Raw genomic sequence first — 26,626 nt, 5'->3', positions numbered from 1 at the left:
TTAATGGAAAGACTGATACCATCTTACTACTGTGGCCTCTCTCTAGAGGCAGACAATGATCTGTTGAGGGTTTTCCAGGAATTCTGAATGTACAACCTTCTTACAAGCCCCCTTGGAAAGGGGCTGGCTGGATGCTGAACAATCCCTCTTCGGAACTCTCTGCAGACCTCCCTGGCCTCGAACTCACAAGCGCACGGATTGAAGGCGAGAGCCACCAAGCCCAGCCTGCCTGCTCTTTGAGTCCTTGCTTTTTTTTTTTTTCCCTTGTGTGTGTGTGTGTGTGGGGGGTGCTCTTATGACCTCACGACATACTCACCCTCACCGCAGTGACATCATGACCGTGTGGATACCGTCACTGTGCCCACAACGTCCCCTCTAGCTTCTCCTCAGAAGCCTCCGACCCGGGCGGCGCTCTCGCGCGCCGATGACGTCACACCCAGCGCTGGCGTCACGTGCCCCCCCCGTGAAGGGGTGGGGCTTGAGGGCGGCGCTTCCGGTCGGTGGAGCCTGGCGGCCCGAGTGGCGGCGGCGGCGGCGGCGGGCGGCCGAGTGGCGGGATGGCGGGCGCCGCGAGCGAGTCGCGCTTCGCGGGGCTGTCGCTAATGCAGCTGCACGAACTGCTGGAGGACGACGCGCAGCTCGGCGAGATGGTGCGGGGCATGGAGGAGGTGAGCGCCTTGGGACCGGGCGAGGGGGGTGCTGGGACGGCGCGCTGGCAGCTGGAGTGGGGCCCTGAGGCGAGGATGGGGGCACCGAGGGCCCCAGGCCGGCTCGAGACTGGGATCAGATCCTGGAACCGGGACATGGGGGTTTTTGGGGCCGGGGCTGGCGCCGCGAGAGGGAATGAGGGCGCTGAGATTGGGTTGGTAGCTGGGGTGGGGGGTACTGCAGCTGAGTCTTCCAAGGACTCTAGGGGACCAGGGCAGGTAGAGGAGGCACGGATTTGGAAACGCTTCGGGAGGAAAGTCGTAGGGGCACTGGAGCCAGTTCATGCGGGTCAGATCTGGGACCTAGCTGGAACTGACCGGTGTTCCTAGATGGGCGTGTGGGTAGCAGCGATTTGTATAGCTGAGTCTAGGATGGGGTTCTGAGAGGGTCCTCGAAGTTCAGAGGCTCCAGGCCACAGACAGCCAGGGTGAAGTGGGGAGGGGCCCAGTGGCTGTCGGCTCCCCAAGTGCCCCTTGCCGTGCAAGAGGCCCTAGCAGAGTTGGCTCAAGAGTTCCTTCCTTCGCTTGTTCTGTGAACGGTCTGTGGATAGCAAGAAGATCCCTTTCCCCAGGCATGTATGGAAAGAAAGGGCGGAGGGAATTCTAGCACGGCTGGTTGTGCCCCCACAGTTGTCTGCCCACCTCTTTGGGTTCCTGAAATTGCTTCTGGCAACAGTAAATGGGGGCTGGGAGCTGACTGCTACCCCCCCCACCCCCATAGTCCAGGGCCTGCCCAGCCTCTGGAAGGCATGCGCCCGCCCATGTTACTGGTTATCTTCCTCCACACCTCGCCTGTGGTTTGCTCTGAGGAGTGAGGGACTTCACCCTTGTGGTACTTCCCTTTTCCCTCCTCTCCCACCTGGTCTTCCCAGCCCCTGCTGAGGCTGGGGCTGTCCGATCGGCTCTCCCTGGCCCACCTACCTCCTTTGTCTGGGAAGTCTGAGCTTTCCTATACCCGCAGTGCCTAGTTTCTCCTCCTGCCAGAAGCTGGTGTAAGGGGCTTTTGGCTGGCGTTCCGAAGAGGGATTGTTCAGCATCCAGCCAGCCCCCTTCCAAGGGGGCTTGTAAGAAGGTTGTACATTCAGAATCCCTGGAAAACCCTCAACAGATCATTGTCTGCCTCTACAGAGAGGCCACTGTAGTAAGATGGTATCAGTCTTTCCATTAATACACTCCTTGTATTCAGGGCTTTGCAGCTTGGCACATAGAACGCTGCTCTGAGATACAGTTTACCCAGTTTGTGGCACCCATGTGGCACTTTCCATTTCAGAGAGAATAAGAGACAAAAGTCTGTTTCTGGACTGAATGAGAATTCCGTGTCCGCCCAAGAAAGGACAATCCTTGCTTCGCTTCTCAATGGTTTCTGGAAGGCGTTTTGTTGGCTGTCGTCTGAGTGTCTTCTAGTTTAATAATAAAATGATAGGCATGCCTGTCAGTATGTGGCCCTGCCTGCAAGCTGCTACTTTGCTGTATGTGACTATTCTGCCTATTTCAGTGAGGACAGCTACTGTAGGTGGAACGTGTAATAAAATAAACTGTATTTAGCAGGGATTGGGTGAGTCAAATAGCCCGCTGCTGGGTGACTGCAGCCTCACTTGCACGCTCTCCCTAAAAACCTGGAGATTGTGTTTTCTAAGACAGGGTTTCTCTGTGTAACTGCTCTGGTTGTCCTGGAACTTGTAGACCAGGCTTCTGCTTCTGCGTGGGATTAAAGGCATGCACCACCTCACCTTCACCGCCCCCCCCCCCAGCTAAAACCTGGAGATTGTTAGAGGAGGAGAGAGGCAAATTAATCTAGAAGAATTTAATTTTTTTTTTTTTTTGAGTAAAAGTGTCCTTCTAATCATAGTACCAAATGGAAATACTTAGGAGGTGGACCCCACCTGTGTAGAGGCCCAACAGACCCCACCTGTGTAGACCACATAGTTAATGAAGTTACTCAGCAGTAGTTTGGTTTTGAAGATGTCATGCTTTTAAAAAAAGGAAACAACTCGAAAACCAAAATATCTGCTTGCAAACCCTAGTTGTTTCCCTCACTTGGCAATGCCATGAATTTATTTATTTTGGAATGGTTTCAAGAGACTATTCTGTGAACCATCCAGTTCTGACCAAATGAAGTATTTATGAGGAAGTGTTAATGGAGTATTTATGATAAAAAGTATTAAACACTCCAAATGGAGTATTTATGATAAAGTGTTACGGAGCATTTGGGTTTGGAATCGTAGACTTGGCTGCTTTTGTGCTGTGTGATTGTAGGCAGGTCGCTGCACCTCTCTGAACAGCTCGTGGAAAGGACAGTATGATAAGGGTCAGGTGAGTTGGTGAGTTTTAAACACCTAACACGGTTTACGGTTAGTGTTTAGCATTCAGTAAAGAGTAGTTGCTGGAACCGGAATGATAGCTGTTGGTAAGGCGCCTGCCATGGACATATGAAGACCTTCATTCAATCCCCAGAGCCCTTGTAAAAAGCCAGGAATTCTGACACACACTTCTTATCCATTTGGATCCCCAGGATAGGGAGACAGGATTCCTGGGGCATGTTAGCCAGCCAGTCTAGCGGAATGGGTGAACTGCAGGCCTATGAGAGACATTGTCTCATATAACAAGGTTGACTGCACCGTTGGAGGCAGGGTCCACCCGCGGTGGAACACCCAAGGTTTTCCTCTGGCCTCCACACTCTTGTATGCATGTTGCCCTGTGTACCTGTGCACATATGTGCATGTGTACACAGAGTAAGCACCTGGGGTTCTCTTTTTGAAAGACTAATTGATGTCACCTCAACAGAAGAATAGGCTCTCATTAAAAAAAAAAAAAAAAAAAAAAAATTAAATTTGGACTTGCCCTTAGCCTAGAAAACATTTTACCTACTCAATGAAAAGGTTGTGTGACTCAGTGGCTCTAGGAAGCATGGGGAGTGGGCTGGGCCTTTCTTGGCGCAGAATCTCATAGGCTGAAATGAGACTTTCTCTAACTGGCAGAAGGAAGTGTTTTAAATTGTAGAGTGAGGCTTCACCCAGCCTGAGGGGATATTTTGTGGCTGCTATGAAGTGTGGTTTGTTGGAGGCACTTTAGGCTTAACTGCAGTGGGCATTGTGTTCGCTTACACTATTTTAATTGCAGTGTGTGAGTTTTAGGACAGCTTGGGACGTTAAAAATGATGTCGGGTTGTAGGCACTCTGGGGCCCTGTGTTCTCTCTTTTCCTGTCTCTTGTCCATTATGCTACTCCCTAAATGCAGACAGACATCATTAGTGGGGTCTTTTCATCTTTTTTGGGGGGGAATTATATTTGTATAGGTGAGACAGGGTCACCCTACATAGCCCTGACTGTTGTGGAACTCGCTCTGTAGACCAGGCAGGCCCCGCCTGCCTCTGCCTCCCAAGTGCTGGGATCACAGGTGGGTGCTGATGCACAGCTGGGGGTCAGAACAACTGAGGAGTACATTCTTTCCTCCCTCCAGGGGGTGGAGGGCTTGACCTCAGGCTAGTGCAACAAGGGCCTTCACCACCTAAACCAGTGGTTCTCAACCTCTGGAGGTGAAATGATCCTTCCACAGGAGTTGTGGCTAAGGCCATGGGAAAACAGACATTTACATTGCAATTCATAACAGTGGCACAGTTATGGACTAGCAGTGAAAATAATTTTATGGTTGGGAGTCACCACCACAGGAAATGTATTAAAGGGTCACAGGGTTCGGAAGGTTGAGAACCACTGCCCTAAACCGTCTTCTTACTGGCTGCCTTTCTGTCTTTAACTTATTTTTACACGGCAATGGAATGTGCCTTTATCTGTCCACATGAACCCGGTTGACTGGCAAGGCACTCCCATAAAAGGAACGGTTGCTTGGGGGATTAGGCAAGCACACCGGACCTCTTGGGTCACTTCTCCCCATGTCTTCTAAGGAAATGCACACACAGCCGATTCAAGTCCCTCAGCTTTGTCCCTGTGAGAATGAAAATACTAGGCGACTGAAAAGACAGTGTTCTGTGGAAAGTAAAGGAGTCTGGTCTGGAAGAAGCTGCTTCCGTCAGGCCTGATGGGCTGTGATTTGTGTGTAACAGCAGCTACTGCCTCAGTCATAATGGCTCATTGAAATGGAACGTTCACCCGGGACGCCTTCGGAACACACAGGCTGAATCACTCACTGCCCGTGGGACTTGGGTTTTTAGAAACCAAGATTTGAACTTGCTGAGGTTATTCAGTGGGGTCTCTCTCTCTGTAGCCCTGGCTGTCCTGGGGGCTGGGATTAAAGGTTTTGGGCCATCATGCCTGGCTTTTTTCTCTTTTAAATAGTAGTAGTACAGTTTTATGGGAAGATGATAGGTAAGAGTCACATGGCTGGGTGACTGCCTTTAAATTACAGTCTGTGATTGAGTTTTCTCCACCATTAGGGAGAGTGGTGGTGCCTGCCGTTAGAGTTTTGTGTGACCCGGAGGGAGTGTCGCCTAGAGGCCACCTCCTCTTTCTTAGAGCTTTTCTGAATTGGTAGATTGAAGCAGGTGGATTATCACAAATTTGAGACCTGACTGAGCTCCAGTGTGGGGAGACTGTCCCTAAAAAAGAGAGGGAGAGAGAGAGCAGGGTCCAAGCTAGGCCAGCTCCACTGCCTCTTGCCACCTGAGCATCTACTTCCCTGTAGAGCTCTCCCCGCTCCCTCAGCTACAGACATGACCCTTGTCCCTCGGCTTCTCCGTTTGTGTCATTCGATACCCTTTGTATAAGCTGGCCACTTCCCTGTGGCCCTGGTCCACGCTGGCATCAACATTTTGCCAGTGATGGAGCGTCCCATCAGCACCACTGGGGGCAGTGGCTTGGCTTCAAGTGGGTTGAGTGTGGAGGAGGGGCTCCTGTAGGTGGAAAGGGAATGTGGGTTCCAGCAGGGCACCTCCAGGACAGGACGAAGTGTGTGTGTGGCTCTGGAGCTTCCCAGAACCGGCTCCATGGGGTTCTGACTTCCGCCTTCCTCGAGTGCTTGGAAGTCAAAGGGACTAAGGCTTGAATGACTACTAGGTAGCGTGTGTCATCAGAAGCAAGGAGAGGAACCCGGAATGCAGTGACCCCAGCTTTGCATTCCCTTACTGTGCTCCTGTCAGACTGACCTGAAGGAGAGCAAGAATGACTGGACTTGATCTGCCGAGGCTGTGCCCCTGAGCTAAGGAAGGCCAGCTGTGTTGTTCATGAGGCCCTAATTGCAGTATTTGTGGTGGACGTTGCCATGGGGATTCATGCCAAGCACACAGAGCAAGGTTATCTGCAAAGGCTTGGCAGCCACTGGCACCCATAACATGCCGAGACTAGAGTTGTGTTTGGCTGTCACCTGGGAGAGCTGTCTTTACCAGCAGGGCAGGACAAAAGCAGAGAAAAAGCTCCCTGTAGAACTTACTTCATGAGGAAGAATGGAATTCCAGATGTGGTCACTTGGCTTTGTTGTCTTCTGGGTTACACGACTAACTCTCACTAAGCAACCTCAGTTGATGTGGAACTCACTGTGTAGACCAAAGGACTCTAGCAGGCCTGAATGTAGCATGTCACCAACAGGATAGATAGTGGGAGTTTTTTGTTTTGTTTTGGTTTTGGGTTTTCCTACTATATAAGTCCCACTGAAGTCGGGTTGTTGGCATGGTCACATGCTAAGTAAGCCACATAATTCTTTTAAATCAAAGCTTTAGTTATCTCCAAGTTAACGAACGAATGGCCTCTTGAGATTTTGTTTATGGCCATAGCTCAGTGCCTAGCATATCGGAGGGGCACAGTGGTTGCCAATTAATGTTTACCTACAGACAGCCGTTTTCATTCTCGTGGACATAGCTGAGTTCAAGGAGGTTTATTCATTCACTCTGCCAGTGTGGAGAATGCATTCTGTGCCACGCTGGGGATGTGAAACTTGTAAAGCCACAGTTTTCCTTTCTTCCCTTTTCTTTTTTGTGGATTCACATACGAGTCAGGTGCTCCACCATCAAACTGGACCCTCAGCCGTAGCATCATGCTGGAATATGAGGAGCTAAACCCACAAGAAGTGCTGGAACATAACACACCCTGGCCTGGGGGGGGGCAGGAAGCCTTTGGGGCATGGGGGAGGGTCATTGGAGAGTGTTTCCTGGAGGAACAGGGACTCACAGCTGTGATTCAGAGTTGAGGTGGAGTTAACCAGGTAATAAGGGAGTGGGATCTAGGGACTGGGGGAGGACAGGAGAGGCATGCGCAGTGATACACTAGCGTGGCTGGAGGGACCAGGTCTGAGCGGTTGACACTGGAGAGGCAGGCGGCACCAGATGGCCTTATAGGCCACCAGGGTAAGGAGCTTGGCCTGATCCTCTAGAGAGCCACTACAGGATTTAAGCCAGGGAGTGTTGCGGTTGGCTGCCCTTGACATTTATGTAGATGATTCTGGTGTGCCAGTGGGAGTGTGGGGGATGAGTTAGAGGGGGGCAAGATCAGAGAGCATGGAGGTCAGTTAGGAAGCTGAAAGATAAAAATGAACCTAGAGCAGCAGCCAAAATAGTGGGCTTTGGGGCCGGAGACTGCACTCCCAGCAGAGCCCTGCGGGTCTTGTTTTGCCCAGATGGAATAATAGCGTAATAGTGAACTGGTGGAGTGTGTCTGTCAGTCTCATAAAGGGATATAGTGGACAGCTAATAGATACGTGTGTGTGTGTGTGTGTGTGTGTGTGTGTGTGTGTTCAGCAAGAAAATGACAGAAAAAAAAGGCAGCATAAGTTACAAAAACCAACCATATGTAGCCATGTGTGTATTTGCTTTCTAGTGGCAGTGGGAGGGTGAGTGTCTCACTGTGTAGCCCAGGCTGGCCTCAAACTGTCGCCCTTCCTGCCTCAGTGTCAGTACTAGGACTACAGGAAGTGATTAAGACAAAATTTGGGGAGCAAAAAAAACTTTGGGGCAAGTTTCCCAAATGCTGCCTTCCCCACTATTAACATGGTGGTAGTGTCAACAATAGCATCCTGAAACTGGCTCCTTGGCACCTACCTGCTACCCCAGCTGTGGAAAGTTCTGGTAAGGGGTACGAGTTAAGGATGGGCAGGGTGACATAGATGAGGCCTTTTCTTTAACAAAAGAAAGGGAGCTGTTTTGTATGAAGGGGGCTGTAGTTCATAGAGTAGGAATTTAATCTCCAGCACCAGATACAGCGTGGAAGCCCTGTGTGGTCCCTAGCACTTGGGAGCTGGAGGCAGGAGGATCAGGCATTCAAGATCATCCTCAAAAGAAAAGGAAAAAAGGCATCCAATTTAGTTATCCCGAGGATTAAATAAGATAGATTGTATAAGCTGATGGTAATAAAACAGTGAATTGAAAAGGCTCTTCTGCAGTTAACGCAGCAGTGTGGGGCCATTTGAGCTGACAAACATTTCCCTTCAGGCATAAATTCCAGGAATCTTAATTCTTGGTGGTGATTACACAGCTCTCAGCAAACTGAGTTGGGGAAATGGTGGTTAATGGGCTGGGGATGGGCCAGGATGGGGGATGGAATGGGAGGGAGGACATTTCCCCAAATAGGGAGGGTGTGAGTTGAAGTTCTGGAGGCTGTGCACCTGTGTACAGTACTCTCATTTTCTAATTATATAGTAGACTCCTGGGTCCCACTGTAGGGCAAATGCCATCTGCAGCTGCCTGAGGGCCCTGGGATGTCAGTGGCAGCACAGTAGTTAGTTGGGGTGTCCCTGATGAGTTCTGTGGTATGGAGGAGGACCATGTGAGTTTTGGACTTTGTTTCAGGAGGGTCGTAGCCTGTGTGTGTTCCTTCTTACCCAGCCAATCAAACTCTCAATGACTCTGGGTAACATGGGGAGAACTGTCCCCTACAAAGGGGAAAAATAAATTAAAAAGTTGGGGTTTGAACATTTTAGTTGACTGTTTTTGAAGGATGGACAGGGGAGAGGAAAGTCTTCATTTTTAAATTATCATAGAAATAGCCAGGTACTGGTGACACATTCTTTAATCCCAGAACTCAGAAGGCAGGGGTAGGCAGATCTCTGTAAATTTGAGGCCTGCTTGGTCTACATAATGAGTTCCAGGACAGCCAGGGCTGTTGTACAGAGAGATTCTGTCTCAGAAATCAAATGAACAAATCACACAGAAGCTATAGATTAAGATCTCTCCACTTCACTAAGTGTTCCAGTAATTCTACATCTGCCTTTGTCATCCACAAAAGTGACTGAGGTGCCAGTGAGATGGCTCAGTGGGTAACGGCGGTTGACAGCCTGAATCTGGTGCCTAGACCTCACATGGTGCAAAAGAGAACTAAGTCTCATGAGTTATATCTCAGTCATGCATATCCCCCATGGCAAGTCTCGGGCCACTGTGAGGTGCCCATCCATATGCATTTCTGTTTGCTCACCGGCTTGTGTGCATTAACAGTTGGTAAAAGGGACTGAGCCAGGCGTGGTAACATGCCTGTCATCCCAACTACTTACAAGGATGGTGCAGGAAGTTCATTTGAGCACAGAAGTTAAAGACCAGTAGTTCAGTAACACCTCATTTAGTATGGATAGATAAATGAATGAATGATACCTCATTTAGGATGGATAGATGACCGAATGAATGAATAAGCAAACAAATAAATACAGCCAGATAAGGTGGCAAAAGCCTTTAATCCCAGTGCTTGAAAAGCAGAGACAGGAGGTACCTGTGAGTTTGAGACCAGCCAAGGTTATGTAGAGAGACCCTGTCTCAAAAAACCTACTTAAAAGTGTGATACCCTTATGGTGAGCCTGGCATTTCTGCTGCTCTCTGAGTAGCTACATGCTGACTAAGGGCCAACCATGTTTGTTGCCAGCCCTCTCCATTCTGGGTTTATTTGCTTAGTAATTATGCAGTACTCTTCTCCAACTGATGGACTGTGAGAGGAAGGAGGAAGGGCTGCTTCTATGAAGATCAAACCGTGGGCTTTAGAAAGATCTAATTACAAAGTATTTCATCAGGAAAAGAACCAGAGCCTCACTGGAGAATAAGGTGTGGATTAGACTGAGAACAAATCAAAGAATTCCAGGGTGCTCATCCAGTTGCCTGAGTTTCCGTTCTGTGGAGGGTTGTGGCCATGTAAAACTAAAATGGAGGGGCTGGGAGATACTCACTTCTCTTGCAGAGGACCTGGGTTCAGTTCGAAGCGCCCACGTGACAGCTCACAACTGTCTGTAACTCCAGCTCCAGGGGACCCAGTGCCTTCTTATACCCTCTGTGGGCAGCAGGCTTGCATATGGTACATGAGTTGCAGGACAGACTCCAAAGCTACAGAGTAAACCTGTCTCGAAAAATCAAAAATAAATAAATAAATCTTAAAAAAAAAAAAAAAAAAAAAAAAAAAAAAAGGAAGAAAGTGAAGCCTTACTTTAAAAAAAAAAAAACCTTGGGAGCTCGGGAGATGGCTCAGGGTAAAGTGCTTGAAGAGCTGTGTTCCATGTCCAGAAGCCATATGTAAAAACCAGTCTCCCCCAAGTGTGGCATGTAATGGGCTGTGTGCACAGGAAGATTCCTGGGGCCCACTGGCCAGCCCGTGATAAACCTTGTCTAAAGGTAAGCCAGTAAAGTGGATGACACCTGAAGAATTAACTCCTAACATATCCCTTGTGTATACACATGCACCTAACATGTCCCTTGTACATACACACATGTACCTAACATGTCCCTTGTGCATACACACATGCAGCTGCACACATGCGAAGACCTTTGTCTTTTTTTGTTTGTTTGGTTTTTTTTTTGTTTTGTTTCTGTTTCTCGAGATGGGGTTTTTCTGTATTGCTTTGGGAATATAAAGGCTGATTAATCCTGGTGAACAAACATTTACATCTTATCACACTAATCTCTAGCAGGTGTGGTAACCATACTTATCATTGGGGTATTTGAGATACAACCCTCTCTTACCTAAATTCTACTTTGTGTGACTTAATGTCTCCTAAGAAGTGGTAAATCCTTACTTATACCATCAATTCTACTCATCTACATCATAGGTTAGCTATGGCACACTACTCTACACAGGAGATTGTAGAGCTAATTCTAATTGGTCACAGAGATCCTCCTGCCTCTGCCTTCCGAGTGCTGGAATTAAAGGTGTGAGCCACCAGTGCCTATCCTAAAGACCTTTGTCTTTCATTTATTTGTTTGTTTGGATTTTAGAGATAGTGGCCCTGGCTGTCCTGCAACAAGCTCTGTAGACCAGGCTAACCTCAAACTCACAGAGCTCTGCCTCCAAATGTTGGGATTATAGGCATGCACCGTCACCGCCTGGCTAAAACCTTTGTCTTAAGTGGGAAAAATAAAAGGGGAGGGAGGTACATTCCTGCCTTTAAAATGGTTAGCCAGTGTACATCTGTTATCCCACACTCCTGAGGCAGGGGAAGGGATCATTGTGAGTATGAGGCCAGCCTAGACTACAGAGTGAGAGCTGTCTCAAAGAAAACAACCCATGTGTATCGTGAGGGTACTTTAGCCAAACTACCTAGTTAGTTAATGGCTAACTGGTTCTGGACAGATTTCCTCGGCTTAGCAGCAGAAGTTGTGATTCAGTGGTCTAGGAAAGTGGTGTATTTGTACACACACACACACACACACACACAATTTTTGGAGACTCCAGGGACAGAGCAGTTTATAGCATTGTGGTCATTGTGGGTGGTCCATTCTGCCTTCCCACCCTTCTGTCCTCCTTTCTTCCTGCCTCCGCCCATTGTCTTAATAGCCATAATGCCCGTGGCTCCAGTCAAATCACATCTCAAAGTGGGTACCAGCTATCAGAGCCACTCAGACCTGTCACATTTCCTTTCTCCTCACATCATATCCAAGTAATTCCAACTTACAACAGCTTGTTTATTTTTATCTGAATATTAGGAGGTAAGTCTTTTAGGAAACGCCAAGCCCTGGTGTGTCACCCTGTCAGAACGAGGTCACTGGCAAACTGTGTGTCCCAGAGTTGACTTTTATTTCTTCTCTGGGACGAGCCTGATTACTTCAAGCCTCAACATTTGCATTTCTGTGACCTCTTGTTCAAGTCAGTGGTACCCTGCTCTTTAGCCACATGGCCAGCTCCATGTGGATGGACAGGACTGAGTTTAGTTGCCGTTACCTGCTCCTTTTCGAGAAAACCGCTTCCATCCCAGCAAGAAGACATTTGATATCTTTATTTAGGGGGGAAAAAAGTGATTGGAAACCTCTGGTCCTTTTGTGTGTATTTTCCTTTGAGGCAGGGTTTCTCTATGTAGTTCTCACTGTCCTGGAACTCACTCTGTAGACCAGGCTGGCCTTGAACTCACAGAGAGATCCACTTGCCTCTGCCTCCTGAGTGCTGGCATCAAAGATGTGCACCAGCATCGCCCAGGAACCCTTGGCTCTCTGCCAAGTTGGTGGAGTTTTTGGTAAGCAGCTGGTGAGTTCCTTCCTGAGTAGGCTATAGTCTTGGAGATGGTTTCACACAGCCCCCGGGGCAGTTGTATTTTAGGATAGTTTCATAATGTTCTGCAGCTCTTCAACCGTGTTTGTACCGCATTAAGCAGCCTGACTCTGCAGCTGTTAGATTCTTCTCAGTAAGAGCCAAGCTAAATTGAAATAAGCCTCATCAGACTGCTTGCAGCAGACCCATGGGGGACTCCCCTCAGACTCGGATCACAGGCCAAAGTCACTTGCGGGACTGGCATCTGTCAGTGGTTAACTCTGTCTGAATGGGAGATGAATTTGAGCCTTCTAATAACCACAGGGCCTGCAAGATGTCTCAGAGGGTAAAGGTGACTGCCTTCAAGTCTTATGACCACCTGAGTTTGATGATATAGGAGAGCACCAGCTCCCACAGTTGTCTTCTGACCTCACTGATGCACACATAATATGCAATATAAAAATAATAACCTGGAGTGGCTGGAGAGATGACTGTGGTTAAGAACGCACACAGCTAGTGTCTGCAGAAGACCTGAGTTTGACCCAGCTGTGTGTAGCCCCTGCTCCAGCACCAGTGCTTACTCGTACGTAGCGCTCATAACCCTTGCTCGCGCGCGCACGCACACACACACACACACACAAGTTTAAAAGAAACCTACAGCGTAAAGCCTGCGCCCTGGTGCCCGGCATTCAGATGAATGGGTGAGATAGGTCAAATGTAGCATGGGGAAAAGAAAAGTAGCAGTTCAGCTGTGCAGCACAGGCCACCACTTTTGCTACTACCGTTTGCTCTGCAAGCCCACAGTGTTCAAGGACTCTGCAGCTCAGCCCTTTGCTGTGAATGGTATAGTGGAACACAAGCTAAGGTTTGTCTCTTAGTCATTGCGTTACAGAGGGCTTTGAATATATCTGACGTGGCAAAAGTCAAGAGGACTGTGGTCGCTGGTTGGTGATCTCACTAACTGGACAGTTTTAGGTGTCATAGAGATGCCAACTCCTCCCAGAAATTGGTTTTGTTTCTTCTGGTCTTGTGAGACAAAGAGTCTCACACTGTACCCCAGATACTGATCGTCCTCCAGTCTCAGCCTCTGAGTGCTGGGATTACAGGTATGAGCCACCACACCTGGTTCAAAAGTTGTCTTTAAAAAGGTGAAAGGGTATGGAAATACCATGTTGTTCCTATGTAAATTGTGTTTCACATGATCAAATAAGGCAAAAAGCTTGACAGAATACAGCCAATGCTCGCAGGTGATGGATGATGTTGAGGAAATCTTGTCAGTTTTAGGGAATGATTATGTCATTGTAGTTAGAGGTACAGAGCTCTTGCTCACCATGTTTCCCCAATGCTGGGATTAAAGGCATGTGCCACCCACCATATTTTTAAGGGTAAATGATATGGTGTTACTTTAAAACACTTTAAAAGTGAAGGCTGTGGATGACCCAGTGTAGATGGGTTGGTCCTCCAGTATGTGTAAGACTGTGGTTCAGTATCCAGCTCTTTACACAGTGTTTAAAATGTTGACAAGAACCTGGGATAGGTTTACATGTTGCTGTATTATACTCTGTAGCTGCTTTATGCATGGAAATAACAAAGAAGTTAAAGACTCGAAAGGAGTGAATTCTATGTGACTATTAGAATTGGAAGTGGATTGTACACACTCAGCCAAAACCCAAATAGATGTTAGCGCGTACCAAAATGTGGTGAGCCCAGTGAGGTTTTCAGTCAATCCCTGAATCTTCATGATCACATCTGCTTGCCCCCTCCCCCTGTGCTGTTGTACCAAGGCCCAAGCGGCTAGTGACAAGATGCATGCCTGGACTTGAGCAGTGCCCAACTAGCAGAGTCTTGTGCACACGGATAATCTTGACCACAAGACTCTGGAGGTCTGGACTGCTCCTGTTCATTGTCTGCTCTTAGATGTGCATCCTGTGTGTTTCTTGAACGAACGAGGGAATGAACTAATGAATGAATGACCAGTTACTGTGTTAGAACATGCTGTGACTGACCAGGATGAGCAATGGCTTGTGGTTTTTTAAAATACACTTTCCATAAAATAGAATTACACACTTTCTCCTCCCTCTTTTCCTTTCCTCCCTCTAGTCCCCTCCCAAGTCCACAGCTCTTTTTCTTTGGCTATTATTGTTACATACGTATATCTGTGTGTGTTTGCTTTGTGTGTGTAGGTGCCAGTGTTGGCCGCTGGGTAAGGCAACCAGTAAGGGCGTCCATCCCTGCAGGAGGCTGGCTCCCCCCCCCCCAAGTCCTTATTTGCCTGGTTCTTTGTGTAGGGCTTCTGGTTTTTTAAATAAATGGGTAAATTATAGTGGCCTCACAGCTGTCATGGTAACTCAGCATTCTCATGCCCATTGAGCCTTGTAAGTGGGGAGGGTTGACTATCAGCTGGCGAGGGTTCACCAAGCCACCCAAGCCACCGCCTGTCTGAGGTGTCTCGTGTGCTGGGGTCTGTCTTGGCAATCATTGTCATAATCTTTTTCTTTTCCCTTCTAGCTGTGCTCATTGGTGTGGCACACCAGGATGATAGGGGGTCACCAACTGCTGTGGTAACAAGCAAACGTTAGTCTATAATGCCTCCAAAACTATGTAGACAATTAAGAACTCCACCCTTCAGAGGAGCTGGTGGCTCTGTGTGTGTGGGGGGGGTTCTGTGTTTTTGTTTAGTTTTGTTGCTCTAAGACAGGATCTAGCTCTGTAGTTCTGCCTGCCCTTGAACTTGCAGCTCTTCTCCTGCATCTGGAGTGTTAGGATCACACAAGACGCACCACATAGGGCTTATGGTTCTGCTCTGAAGGGGCTATGTCCCTGAGGACCTCATCAGACAGTGACTGTGAGTTCGCATGGCCTCACTGCATAGGGAAAGCAGGCTTCTGGCCAGACAAGGCACAGTGGCTGTGGGGATTCCTGATGGGAGAGGGGGTGCTGAGATTCCTCTCTGGAGACAATTTTGGGAGGGGCCAGTGTCAGGGAGAAGGCCTTGTTGACCTGATGTGACTTCTTCCATCTTTGGTTCTCATTGTGGAGTCAGAGAGATCACAGGTGCATAGTTAAGTCAGCTGACTTCGAGGACAGTAGAAGATGCCAGCACTGTGTTCTGCCCTGTGGCTGCTGTAACAGACCACCACCACACTGTGACCTCAAAGCAGAGGAGTATGTGGCGCAGTCCAGGGGCCAGGAGCCTGGCCTGATGTGCCTGTGGTTCCTGGAGGGTCTGGGAAACCCAGGAAATCACTCTTCGCCTCTTTTACTTCTTGTTGCAGCCGGCTCCCTTGGTTGTAGCCACAGTTATGTGACAGACGTTAGTGTTGTTAAAAATTTCCAGCTGGGCTGTGGTGGCATACTCTTAGCACTGGGAGGCCATGGATCTCTGTGAGTTCAAGGCCAGCCTGGTCTATAGAGTGAGTTCCAGCACAGGTACGGCTGCACAGAGAAACCCTGTCTGGAAAAAAGAGAGCAAGAATCTCCATTCATTTGTTCATAATTGCCTGTGTGTGTGTGTGGTTCAGCAGTGCCGTTTGGTTTGTCATGCCAAGGTCGTCATGTGTGTAGAGAGTCAGGGACTGCTAGGAGTACTTTCCCACGAAAAAGACAGTTTGGAAGCGGGCACTCACCTGCCTTAGCATTTAGGGAGACCCAGTTATAATTACAGACCCTGGTCAGCTTGGGTCACAGTTCCACCCTGGAGAAGTAGCTGGTGTGGACATTGTCCACTGGAAACTCACACCCGTGACCTGGCCATAGCCAGTAGGGCTTCAGGGAGCCTTGCGTCTCTGCTGTCCTCCATTTGTAAGTGTTGCACAGGCAGAGAAGAGCTTACATCTGTTTCCTCTTGCAGTTTATTTCCTAATAGTCTCCTCATCTCAGACAGTTACTTACTGTGTGTGCATGTGTGCACTGGTGGAGGCTAACTGTTGGCACTGGGGTTTTTCTGTCTCTCTCCCCCCTCCCCCCCATCTTTTAAGACAAGGTCTCATTGAATACAGAGCTCACCTGTTTTAGGCTGGCTTAGCTGACCAGTGAGCTCCAGGGCCTGCCTGCCTGTCACCCCAGCCCTGGAGTGAGCCAGACCTTGCTCCTCCATGGGCACTGGGGGGCACTGGGGTCTGAACCCAGTGCTCAGGCTCTTCCCCTGCTGGCCTGTCTCCAGCTGGCCCTCCCACCTCTTCATTTCAAAGGCAGGCACTTTATTTTCCCAGGGTCTCTGCCTTCTGTTTGCGTTAACATAAAAAAGGTGGGGGTTTGTTTGTGTTTGTCTGTTGTAAGCAAATGATTTTTCCCCCTCTGAGTTACATGACTTTTAAAACGAAGCAAGTGGTAGTTCAAAGTAGAAAGAGTTTGAAAGTGAACTGATTCCACCAGGCCAGGATGGCCATGCTAACTACCTCAGAAATGTCCTGGACAGCCTGCCTCAAGCTCATGGGCAGAAGTAGCCATACAGATGGGTCCCTGATAAATGTGTCACACACCGCTCATTTTCCCGTAGGAGGAAAAGGAAGCTGAAGTGAAACCGAGAAGATTTACAAAAATGGTTCCTCACCACAGAGAAATGATTTCCTGAAAAGATTTCTTTATGGTTAAGAAAAAAGGAGGGCCATGGGAAAAGATCAAGGGTTCTGGCCCCCGCCGGTCTCAGTTTGCAATGTCTCCTGCCCTCGCTGCCATGAGGCCGAGGATGTAAACAACTTGGGTTCTTTTTAAGCCTAACATCTGCTGAAGTGGACTTTTCTGTATTCTCATATCCATTACTGGGCCAGGGTGGCCCTGCTGAGCTTCCCAGGTCCCTCCATCCTGTCCCCTGCCTCTGCCAAAGTTACAGAAGCTGAGAAGAGGCCGGGCGGCGGCGGCACACGCCTTTAATTCCAGCACTCGGGAGGCAGAGGCAAGTGGATCTCTGTGAGTTCGAGGCCACCCTGGTCTACAGAGCAAGTTCCAGGACAGGCTCCAAAGCCACAGAGAAACAAAACAAAAAAGAGCTAAGAAAAGAAGGTCTGCCTGCCCACAGCACTCCCAACCATTGCCCTCCTGGAGGTTGGGGACAGTCTCTGGGCGGCCACTTAGATTTGCTGTTATTTGTTCACATAAAAAACATCAGCGAGTCCAAAGGGTATATATAAAATACAGCCAGTTTAACAGCCTCCCTGTCACCATTGGGATCTGTTTGGCTTCTTTTATTGGTGGGTGGCTGTGGCGTAGAGGCCTGTCAGATGATTGTCTTGTTTTTAGTACAGGCTTCCTTATGTTTTCTACCAGGACTTGGTGCTATATAGGGCAAGTGATCCTGAGGGTTCCTCCAGGGAACAGGATATTTTTGTATTTTCATTTTATAGAGAATAAAAGTGGTGTGTCTCAGCTTAGCCCAATGTTGGGATCCCCTGAGAGTTTGGAAAAGTCTTTGCCTGGGACCCTACAGACAGTGGACTGGAGGGGTTGGTCTGGATTCAGGGTATGTGTGTACCTGGAGCTTCATGCGTGTATGCCAGGCAGGTGCTCTGCTAATGAGCTGTGCCCCAACCCATAGGCACTGGGCCTTTTAAAGCTCCCCTTTAAAACACTGAGGGGAATGCTTGAATGTCACCTTTCCCACGCCCGCCTCATGACCCTGAGTCCACTGTGTTGCTTCTGCTAAGAACTTGTAGGGACATTCTGCTGTGGAAACTACCCACAGTGTGTGACCCCACATGCTCCCAGATAGGCTTAGACTCAAGTGACATTCTTAGAGAGCTCGGCAGGCACACAGAGTTTTGCAGTACAATGCCCTGCGTTCCTTGACAAGAGCTCACTTTTTCCTACTCCATATTTTGTTACCCGCTGCATTGTTGTTTGATGATAGATGTGAAACCCAGGGCCTTGCACACGATTAAACAGCAAGCGCCTGGATCCCCAGCCTTGTTCTGCAGTTGGGACTTGGCCTCAGATGATTTTTGGTTTGTTCTGAAAGGTGCACACTGGTGGGTCAGCAGATTTCACTGAGTGGTCCCTATGTGCTGAGACCTGTTGTGCCAAGCACCATCCAATAGCTTGGATTTTGATGGGACGCGACAGACGGTGAGCAAGAAGAGGCATTTCTTACTGTTGAAAGAATGAGTGCAGTGGCAGTGGGTGGCTGTGAGTTCAGAACAGTCAGGCGTCTCTGCCCCCACCCCCCCAGTATAAAGAACAGGCTCAGCTCCAGGGCAGGGGGCAAGAATGGCCTTACAGAGAGGGCAGATGCCACAGTTCCACTGACGCCGGTTTCCAGGAGAGTATTTCTGTCCCGAGTTTTCTCTCTGCCCACCTTAGGCCTGGAAGATGGTGGCTTTTCAGCAAATGCTTACGGAACAAAAAAATTCAGCCACATGACTACAGTGGTTCATGGTGTCTCAATCCCTGTACTTGGGAAGCCAGGGCAAGTTTGTGGCCATCTTGGCCTTCACAATGAGACCCTGTCTACCCTGTCTCAAAACAACAAATAAAAGAGTAACAGCACAGAGCATCAGACCTGGAAGCCACGTCCTTCCTGGTCCTCACCTTGGCCTTGAGTGTGGTCCTCGCCACTCATGAGGCGGTATCAGTGGGAGGGGAAGACCCACAGCAGCTTGTTTGCTTATGAGCAAGCTTGATTTTGGCATAACTGTGGGTCAGATGTTACACGTAAGACACAGCCTCTGTCCCTTCGCCTCATCCCCCAGAGGTAGAGTCTCACAGCCAGGGGGTTGGCCCTGACCCTGACAGGACACAGAATAGAGACCTCTGTCACCAGTTAGAGGTTGTCTGCTCACAGCCTCCTGTCCACCACAAACCTCACATCCCTCCATGTTGGTATTTGAGACTCCTAGGACACATGGCCCTTCAGGGTTGGCATTTACCACTTTCTGTGATTCCCTGGGGTTTTGTTTGAGTTGTTTCATGTATAATACGCTCACCCTTTTCATTGCTGGGTAGCGCTCCATGGTGTGGATGTGTCACAGCTGACTGTTCTCATGCTTCAAAGGTTAGATTATTTTGAACAAATTTACTGGGAAATTCGAGTGCAGAGGTAGGGGTGTGTGTGTGTGTGTGTGTGTGTGTGTGTGTGTGTGTGTGTGTGAACACACACCAGTTTTTGCTTCTCTGGATGAATGCCCAGGAGTACAGTTTCTGGGTCAGATGATATTTCCATGTTTAGTTTCACAAGAAGTACCAGAGTGGATGTACAGGGTTTATTTTTTGTTTGTTCTTCCCAACAGCTTAACAATGGAAGGAAAGACTCACGTGGCCATCAGTGCACAGAGCCCAGAGGGAGCTCAGGGTGCCTCTGGGGTAGATGGGGTACAGGAGCCCTACCTGCCTCCCAGAGACCCTCCTTAAAGTACCGTCTTCCATTGGCACATTCTCCCTGCTTGCCACCAGCTTTGGGGATGCTGCTGGCTCTTGTTTTACAGTGTTGAGCTAGGGGAGTCAAGTGGCTTTGTGCCTGGGGTCCTCTCATTTAGAGGAGTGAGGTCTTTAGGGCCTGTGGTCCTAGCTGCTCTGCCGCCTGTGTCTGCTGAACAAATGCCTCTTGTGTGGGGACCGGGGACCTGATATTCAAGGCTTTTCCTTTGTTCTGGGAGTTTCCCCACGACTACTGTGTGTGACTGTGCCGGCGGCACCACCGTGTGCCTGGGGAGGTGGGGAGCAGAGGACTAGATACAGAATGTGGAGAGGAAGGAAGTCCGAGCAAGAATAGCCGGGGTGGGGCGGCAGAAAACATTAAAGGGAAAATAAATGGCTGGGTGGGGTTGAAGAGCCGCTGGAAGGGATGCGGACATGTCGCCTTGTTGAAGGGTTGAACTTTACATGCAGAAAGTGGACAGGCCATGCAGAGGAAGCATGTCACGAGTGAGGGAATGGGGAACTTAGGGGCAGATGTATTTGTTTCTTGTTTTTCTCTTTGAACAGATTGTGGCCAAGCTTTGTCCTTAACCATTTCACAGACCTCCCACTGCAAGGTCCGCACAGCCAGCTTTCGATATCTGTCAGCCAGATAGCCTTGAGTCAGTGAAGGGAACCCTTGAGAGGCACAGTCAGCCCCTTCTCCTTTGGGGAAGACCCAGGAGAGCTGCTGGTCGGCGTGGGAAAGATGGGAGAAGCGGTCACTGTAAACATAATTCTCTCTCTCTGCCGGCTGGGCTCCTTTGATCTGAGGCTGACATCCTGCCAACTTAGACCCCTCTGATAAAATGGCCCTGACTTCCTCTGCAGCAGCAGGAGCTTGCTCGGGACAACCTAGTCCTCACCCTCACAGCCGTTTGCTTCTGCCTGCATGGCAGTGGCGGTGGCGGCACAGAATAAAAGTCACTTGCAGCCATTGAAGCCAGAGCCCTGTGCAGAGCCATGGGGAGAGAAGTGGGCCTCAGCCTTTGTGAATGGGGAGAGCGCCCACAAGAAGGCAGAGGGGGCGGGAGTCTGCTTGGCTGTGTCTGCCCAGCACGTGGAGCCATCTGGGAGAGCAGGGTGGGGTCTGAGAGTGGCCTTATGGGGGAGGGGGGCCACACAGGACTTGCCCATGAACTAAGCAGCACCGTGGCTCTCACCAGCCTGTGTGTTTCTTGCAGACGCAGACTGTTCAGCTGAACAAAGAGATGACACTGGCTAGCAACCGGAGCCTGGCCGAGGAAAACCTTCTGTACCAGCCCCAACTGGATGCTCGGAAAGCTCGCCTAACCCAAAAATATCAAGAACTCCAGGTTCTCTTTGAGGCCTATCAGATAAAGAAGACCAAGCTAGGTAAGGTAACTTTTCTCACGCCATCTTTTGAGACTAACAAGTTGAAGGAAGGCTGGGCAGTGTGTGGTGGTACTTGGGAGGTAGAGATCTCTGTAAGTTCAAGGCCAGCCTGATCTACAGAAGCTACAAAAAACCAGGGGGGGGGGGCGGCGGAGAGAAAGTTGAAGGATGATACATAGTTCAAGCACTACCCTACCAGGAAGATAACATGAAAAAAAAATTTCAGGTCATAACAATGACTCTGCTGTAACAAGCAATAATTTGTGTATAAATCGCCCTACTGGCTTAGGGAAGAGTCCCTTTCTACACCGAAGGCTGCGCCTGCTCCAGATAGTGTAGAAGAAAAGGCAGCCTTCTGAATCCTAGTAGTCAGCCAGTGCTCCAGTGTGTGTGGCTAAAATGGCCGAAGAGCCTTATAGCCGTAATGTCCAACGTCCTGCTGAGATGTCATGGCAAGCTTCAACTTTACACAGAAACAGAGGGACTAAGCATGTGCTTGAGAATGCACATGTGTTAGGACAGTGTCTCATGCAGCCCTGGTTGGACAGGAACCCTAGCCAAGGACGACCTTCCTGCTTCTACCTCTCAAGTGCTGGAATTGCAGGGGTAAAGCAGCACCTCAGTACTTCTGACTGTTCTTGGGACACTAGATTACTAAGGCTGGAGAAATAGCTTATAGGTGAAGAGCACTTCCAGAGGACCCAGGTTCAATTCCCAGTATCCACATAGCAACTCACAACTGTCTGGAACTCCAGGGGATCTGACATCCCCACACATACATGCAAACAAAATACCAGTGCAGCTGTAGGAGGTGGGTTCCAGGGATTTGGCTGCCTGGCCAGTTTGGTGAAATTGTATCTTACAGTGTGAGTGGGTGTCTGTGGGTATGACCCTGTGCTCTGCCTCCTGGAAGCTGTTCCCTGCATGTCCCTCTGATGTATTTGAGGCTTTACTTTAGGATCCTGGAAAGTCAGCTCCTGTTGCCTTTCTAGTGACTTTCTCTAACAAGGAAACTGCGAGGCTTCGGGTTGGGATGTGCTGCCTCGTGCCATCGTGTTTTTTGCTTTTCCCAGATAAACAGTCAAACAGTGCTTCCTTGGAGACTCTGTTAGCACTTCTTCAAGCAGAAGGGGCCAAGATTGAGGAAGACACTGAGGTAAGGCTGGGTGACCTTACTGGGGTACCTTGTCCAGTCAGTGTGACTAGACCAGATTAGTATGCCTGCTACTCACCAATGTCAGATGTCGGTGACTGAGGCATCTGCTGTGGGCAAAACCTTTCAGACATGGCTGACTGGATACATGGCCGGAGCCTTGTCAGGGAGGAAATGAGTCAGTGCCCTTGCACGTTGCTCAGGTCAGGCTGTGCTGGCCTGACTAACCGTTAGGCTTTGGCAGGCCCTAAGAGCCACAAGCAGGGTTCTGTGCTGCTGACCCTGTCCAGGGTGAGTCATTTGGTCACAGTACAGCCAGGTGGAAACCAGAGGGCAGGGCCGAGGCAGTAGCTGTCTCTGGAGTAGAGAGCTGGCCGTCAGGCATGCGCTTTGTCTGCTGCAGTTCTGGAGGGTGGAACCAGCAAAGGACCACCCGCCTCATCTTCCTGACTCTGCCTGGTGATGGTTCCTGCTAGCATCACCTAGCCCCAGGCTCACCTCCAGGGTTTGCAGCTGTGAGCCCGTAGCAGAAGACAGGCACCAGGGTCTATTCCCAGGAGGGCACTGCAGGGAGCTGAGAGCCTCTTTCTTTCCTTTTGCCTGGACTGTGAAGGGAGCTTTTTTTCCTAACAGTTGACCCATCTTGTAATCAGATTTCTCCTGCTTCTTCTAGAACATGGCAGAGAAGTTTCTGGATGGAGAGCTTCCTCTGGATGCCTTCATCGATGTCTACCAGAGCAAGCGGAAGCTGGCACACATGCGTCGTGTGAAAGTGGAGAAGCTCCAGGAGATGGTGCTGAAGGGACAGAGACTCCCACAGGCCGGGGCCCCAGTGCTACCCAGGGTGCCCGAGCCAGTAACTGCCACCCCCCTGTCCTATCCCCCTCTGGAGGCCACTGGGCTCCCTTGTGTTGTGCCTCGGCGCATTCCTCCACCTCCGCCCCCAGCACCTGCGGGACACATAGCCACCCCGTTCACTGCTGCCATGGGCTCAGGACAGGCTTCTCCATACCCAGGATTGCAGTGCCCACCTCTGCCCCCCAGGGTGGGCCTCCCCTCTCAGCAAGGATTCTCTGCACAGTTGGTGTCACCATACCCGCCAGCCCTGCCCCAGAGACCCCCTCCACGGCTGGCCCCGCACCAACCAGGCTTCATCCTCCAGTGAACTCCTGTGTCTTCTTCCTGCAAGACACTGCCTGCTGTGCCAAGCTCTGCAAAGGGATTGAGCATCGGGGCCAATGGCTTGGGTGCCCTGGGCCAGTGTGTCTATCTGATTTTAGAACTGTAGGTCCACGGTGAGTAATAGAGAGTGAGTTTTGTGGACCAAGGGAGCTCTGTTCGTGCCAGGCCAGAGTTTGGCACGCCTGCTGTCCCATCAGTCTGTGTTCTGGGTGTGATTTCTAAGTAACTAGTGTTGATGGACTTGTGCATTTGGGGAGATAACCCCCCACTCCAATTCAGAATCACAGCCCTCACGTTGCAGCTTTATTTAAAAAGCATGGTTAATTATATGTTTTCAAGTCCTGGTCCACCAGCTCCTGTGGCGCTGGTAAAGGCTGGTTTATACTGGCCAGCCTGGAACGTACACCCACGGCCAGGCCTTGCTGCTGGGCAGCTGTGCTGTTAATTTAGTCTGTGCTGGGCAGGTCATTAGTCACCCTTCCCTCTCTACATACTGGATGCTTTCTTGGTTCAAAACCATGAGCAGAGTTTGCACTTGGCTGCTGTGCAGAGGCCAGGAGAGCTGTGGCTCTGGGTGTGAGTCTGAGTGTGAGGCCAGTGTGAGCCGGACTTTGCACAGTTCAGTCCTCCGCCCTCACCTCACATCTCAGCCTCATGACGGTTTCTGTGAGGAAAAAAAATACTCAGTGTTTTTACTACACTTGTAATTTTCCTGTTTTATATTTGAAAAGAAAACTTTTTTGACATTCTCAAGACCATTCAGGGAAACTTTTTTAAAAACACAGATACTGTTTCGAGCTGGTTAAAAACACAGATTTATTGCGTACCGCTTCCTGTCAGGCGAGCAGTACATGGTCACATCTGTCAGTGCCCATGCTGTGCCTTAGCTTCACTCGGTGCCAGGATTCAGGCGCCTGCAGTGGGCCAGCCGTGGCTGCCCTGTTGGGCCTCATTGCGTTGTGGTAGGTCAGAGGCCGGTCATCTTCACTCTGGGGCAGTGTTCGGTGCTGCAAGTGTTGGCCAAGGGCGCGGAAGGGATTTGGGGAAACCCCTCATAGGGTTGGTGGGTTCCTCTCTGGGGTCTCATCTGCAGGTGCCACATGCAGAGTTCCCAGGGCCCAGCTGGGAGAGGGCAATAACCACACCTGTTCCAGAAGAGGGCCGTGTACTTGCTGGTAGACCTTAGAGCCCTCTCTCACCCTGCCAGCTGGCTGCAGCCCAAGGTGACAGAGTCAAGGCAGAGCTGGTTAGAGAGCCTGTCCCTGGCAGGGCCACCAGCCTTTGTCCCCAAGTCCTGTACTCCTGCTCATGGACTTGGACTCTACCCCACTGGATCTATTCTGTAACGTGACAAAGCTGTATGTGCCACCTTAACACCTCTGCTGCCAGCTGCCATCAGGAATGCCCACTGCCCAGCCATGGGCTGCAGCCACATGGGTGCTCCAGGTGGATGTGGTGAAGGGGCTGCCAGGCTGACCTTGCCAGCACTGCCTAGAGCCATAGCTGGCACTGGGGTTGTAAAGCTGTAGAACTCTTAATAAATTGAGAATTATTAATTTCAGTTTGTTGCATTTCTCTTCAAATTTTTCCCTCTCAGCTTGCCATTGCTTTGCCTGGGGATGTTTGTGACATGGTTCTAGAGTGCCAGTGACCACAGATCCAGCAAGGGCAGTGATGATTACTTGGTGTACAAACAAAAAAAGGCTGATGGCTGGGCATAGGCAGGAAGATTGCTGTGAGTTCAAGGCCAGCCTGCTCTACACAACAAGTTCCAGGCCAGTGAGAGATGCAGACCCATCTCAAAAAAACAAAGTTGTGGTGAGTTCTGGGTCCCTGGCATTAGCCATAAGGTTTTTTTTGTTTGTTTTGTACACCAGGCTGGCCTTGAACTCATGAGATCTGCCTGCCTCTGGAGTGCTGGGACTAAAGGCGTGCACCATCAGTGCCCAGCTAGGCTCTTGTATTTGATAAGCCAGATAGTAGTCAGAGAATGTTTGTGGCAAAGGACTGTTTGGGATTGCAGCCACAGCGCTGAGGACTTCAAGGCACTGGCTGTCCCTAGTGTCTGTACAGCTGATCATACAGTAAGGACCCAGCTTTGTGGGTTTCAGGGGCTCTAACATTGTTTCAAGAGCAGTGTCCCCTCCCACCCAAGCCCCACCCTGTGCTGCCTCGTTATGCTAAGGGGAGGGAGGGAAGGGCCTTGTTCCTGTGCATGCCACCCTCGACTCGGCTGTGTGCCTGCTGCTTACTAGAGTGGGCTGTGTACCTTTGCTGAGCTGTGTGTGTGTCTAGACCACAAGGCCCCGACAAGGGATTTGATCCAAGAGCAACCCTGTTCAAGCTGTCCTATGACCTCCGAGGAAGATGCTCACATATACAGCCCCATAATGGCAACAGGAGATGCCTGTGGTCATAGCAGGAAGAAGGAAGTTTGTCCTGAGAAGTCAATTTACCTTGAAAAAACAATGAGTTTCTTTCAGTGGCTGCTAGGAGCTTATAGCCCAAACTAGCCCTTCCCTGGTAATTATACTGGATTTCAAAGTAATTTTGAGGGTTTTTTTTTCCCCCAAGACAAAGTTTCTCTGTGTAGGCCAGGCTGGCCTTGAACTCAAGAGATCCACCTGCCTCTGCCCCAGTGCCTGATTAAAAGGTGTGTGACAGACACCACCATCTGCCTGGTGATTTGAATCTTTATGAACTCCCACCTACTGGATCCTTTTCTCCCCTGGGGCCCTCTTCACTTACGAGTAGGACCACAGGATGATGAATAATTTGGAGGTGCAGGATTGACTTCGGTGTAGGACACCTGTAGTGACGTCTCCGGTTCTAGGTTGGAGCCCCAGGATGCAAGGTCAGACCCTTTGGGTCACGAGCTAGCTCAGATCAATTTCTTCTGGCATATAAATATGAAAACTCTGAAGTTCTATAAAAACATGATTCAGACCTGGCAGCCAGCTCCATTAGCCTCATACTTGCAAAGCACTTGAACACAGGCTTCCACGCTGCTGCTCAGGAAGCTTGGCTGCCTCAACAGCACACACTATAAATGCTGAGTGTGTGGATGAGGGCCTCCCTCCCCAGCCACCTCTTTTTGGGGCTGCAAGTTGAGTGTTGATCTGGAACCTGGAGAGTGTGGCATGGAGGTCAAGGTCCTCACCCACCAGCTCAAACCCTAGAAGTCTGGAAACTGCCAACTGTAACCAAGGGACAAACGGTCTCAGATGTGGTGCCCTGGTGCTAACTGGTGAGGCCCTAGGGAGAGCACAGGGCTTCCAGGCTGGAATAGCAGTGGCCTCAGTTAGGGAGGCCTTGGGGAGGATGGGGCGGTGATGGCTAGTTCAGCCCTTGCTATAGTAATCTACAGGAAGACAGGTACTTGGTGAGGGCCACTAGCTATACTAACAAGGGTCTTCCTGTCCTCAGGTTCTAGTGTCAACTACAGACAAGTTTGTGCATCTCTGGAGAAA

General features: G+C 49.9%; 1 protein-coding gene across 1 annotated transcript; it reads left to right on the top strand.

Moving 5' to 3' along the window:
* Nucleotides 1–492: 492 nt before the first annotated feature.
* Vps37b (VPS37B subunit of ESCRT-I) lies at nt 493–24,717 on the top strand. The gene is made up of 4 exons (XM_051205056.1): nt 493–668; nt 20,650–20,821; nt 21,895–21,977; nt 22,648–24,717. The coding sequence occupies exons 1-4, from the start codon at nt 558–560 to the stop codon at nt 23,137–23,139; spliced, it is 858 nt and encodes a 285-aa protein (XP_051061013.1). The 5' UTR covers nt 493–557; the 3' UTR covers nt 23,140–24,717.
* The last annotated feature ends 1,909 nt before the right edge of the window (nt 24,718–26,626 follow it).

This window comes from Phodopus roborovskii, unplaced genomic scaffold (assembly GCF_943737965.1).
Source record: "Phodopus roborovskii unplaced genomic scaffold, PHOROB, whole genome shotgun sequence".
Lineage (NCBI taxonomy): Eukaryota > Metazoa > Chordata > Mammalia > Rodentia > Cricetidae > Phodopus > Phodopus roborovskii.
Note: the sequence above shows the minus strand (reverse complement) of the source record. Positions and strands in the feature narration are given on the sequence as shown.

Coding starts and splice junctions, on each gene's coding strand:
- Vps37b (XM_051205056.1), top strand. CDS start 558: ATGGCGGGCGCCGCGAGCGAGTCGCGCTTCGCGGGGCTGTCGCTAATG. Junction 669..20,649: donor TGGTGCGGGGCATGGAGGAG/GTGAGCGCCTTG, acceptor TGTTTCTTGCAG/ACGCAGACTGTTCAGCTGAA. Junction 21,978..22,647: donor AGATTGAGGAAGACACTGAG/GTAAGGCTGGGT, acceptor TGCTTCTTCTAG/AACATGGCAGAGAAGTTTCT.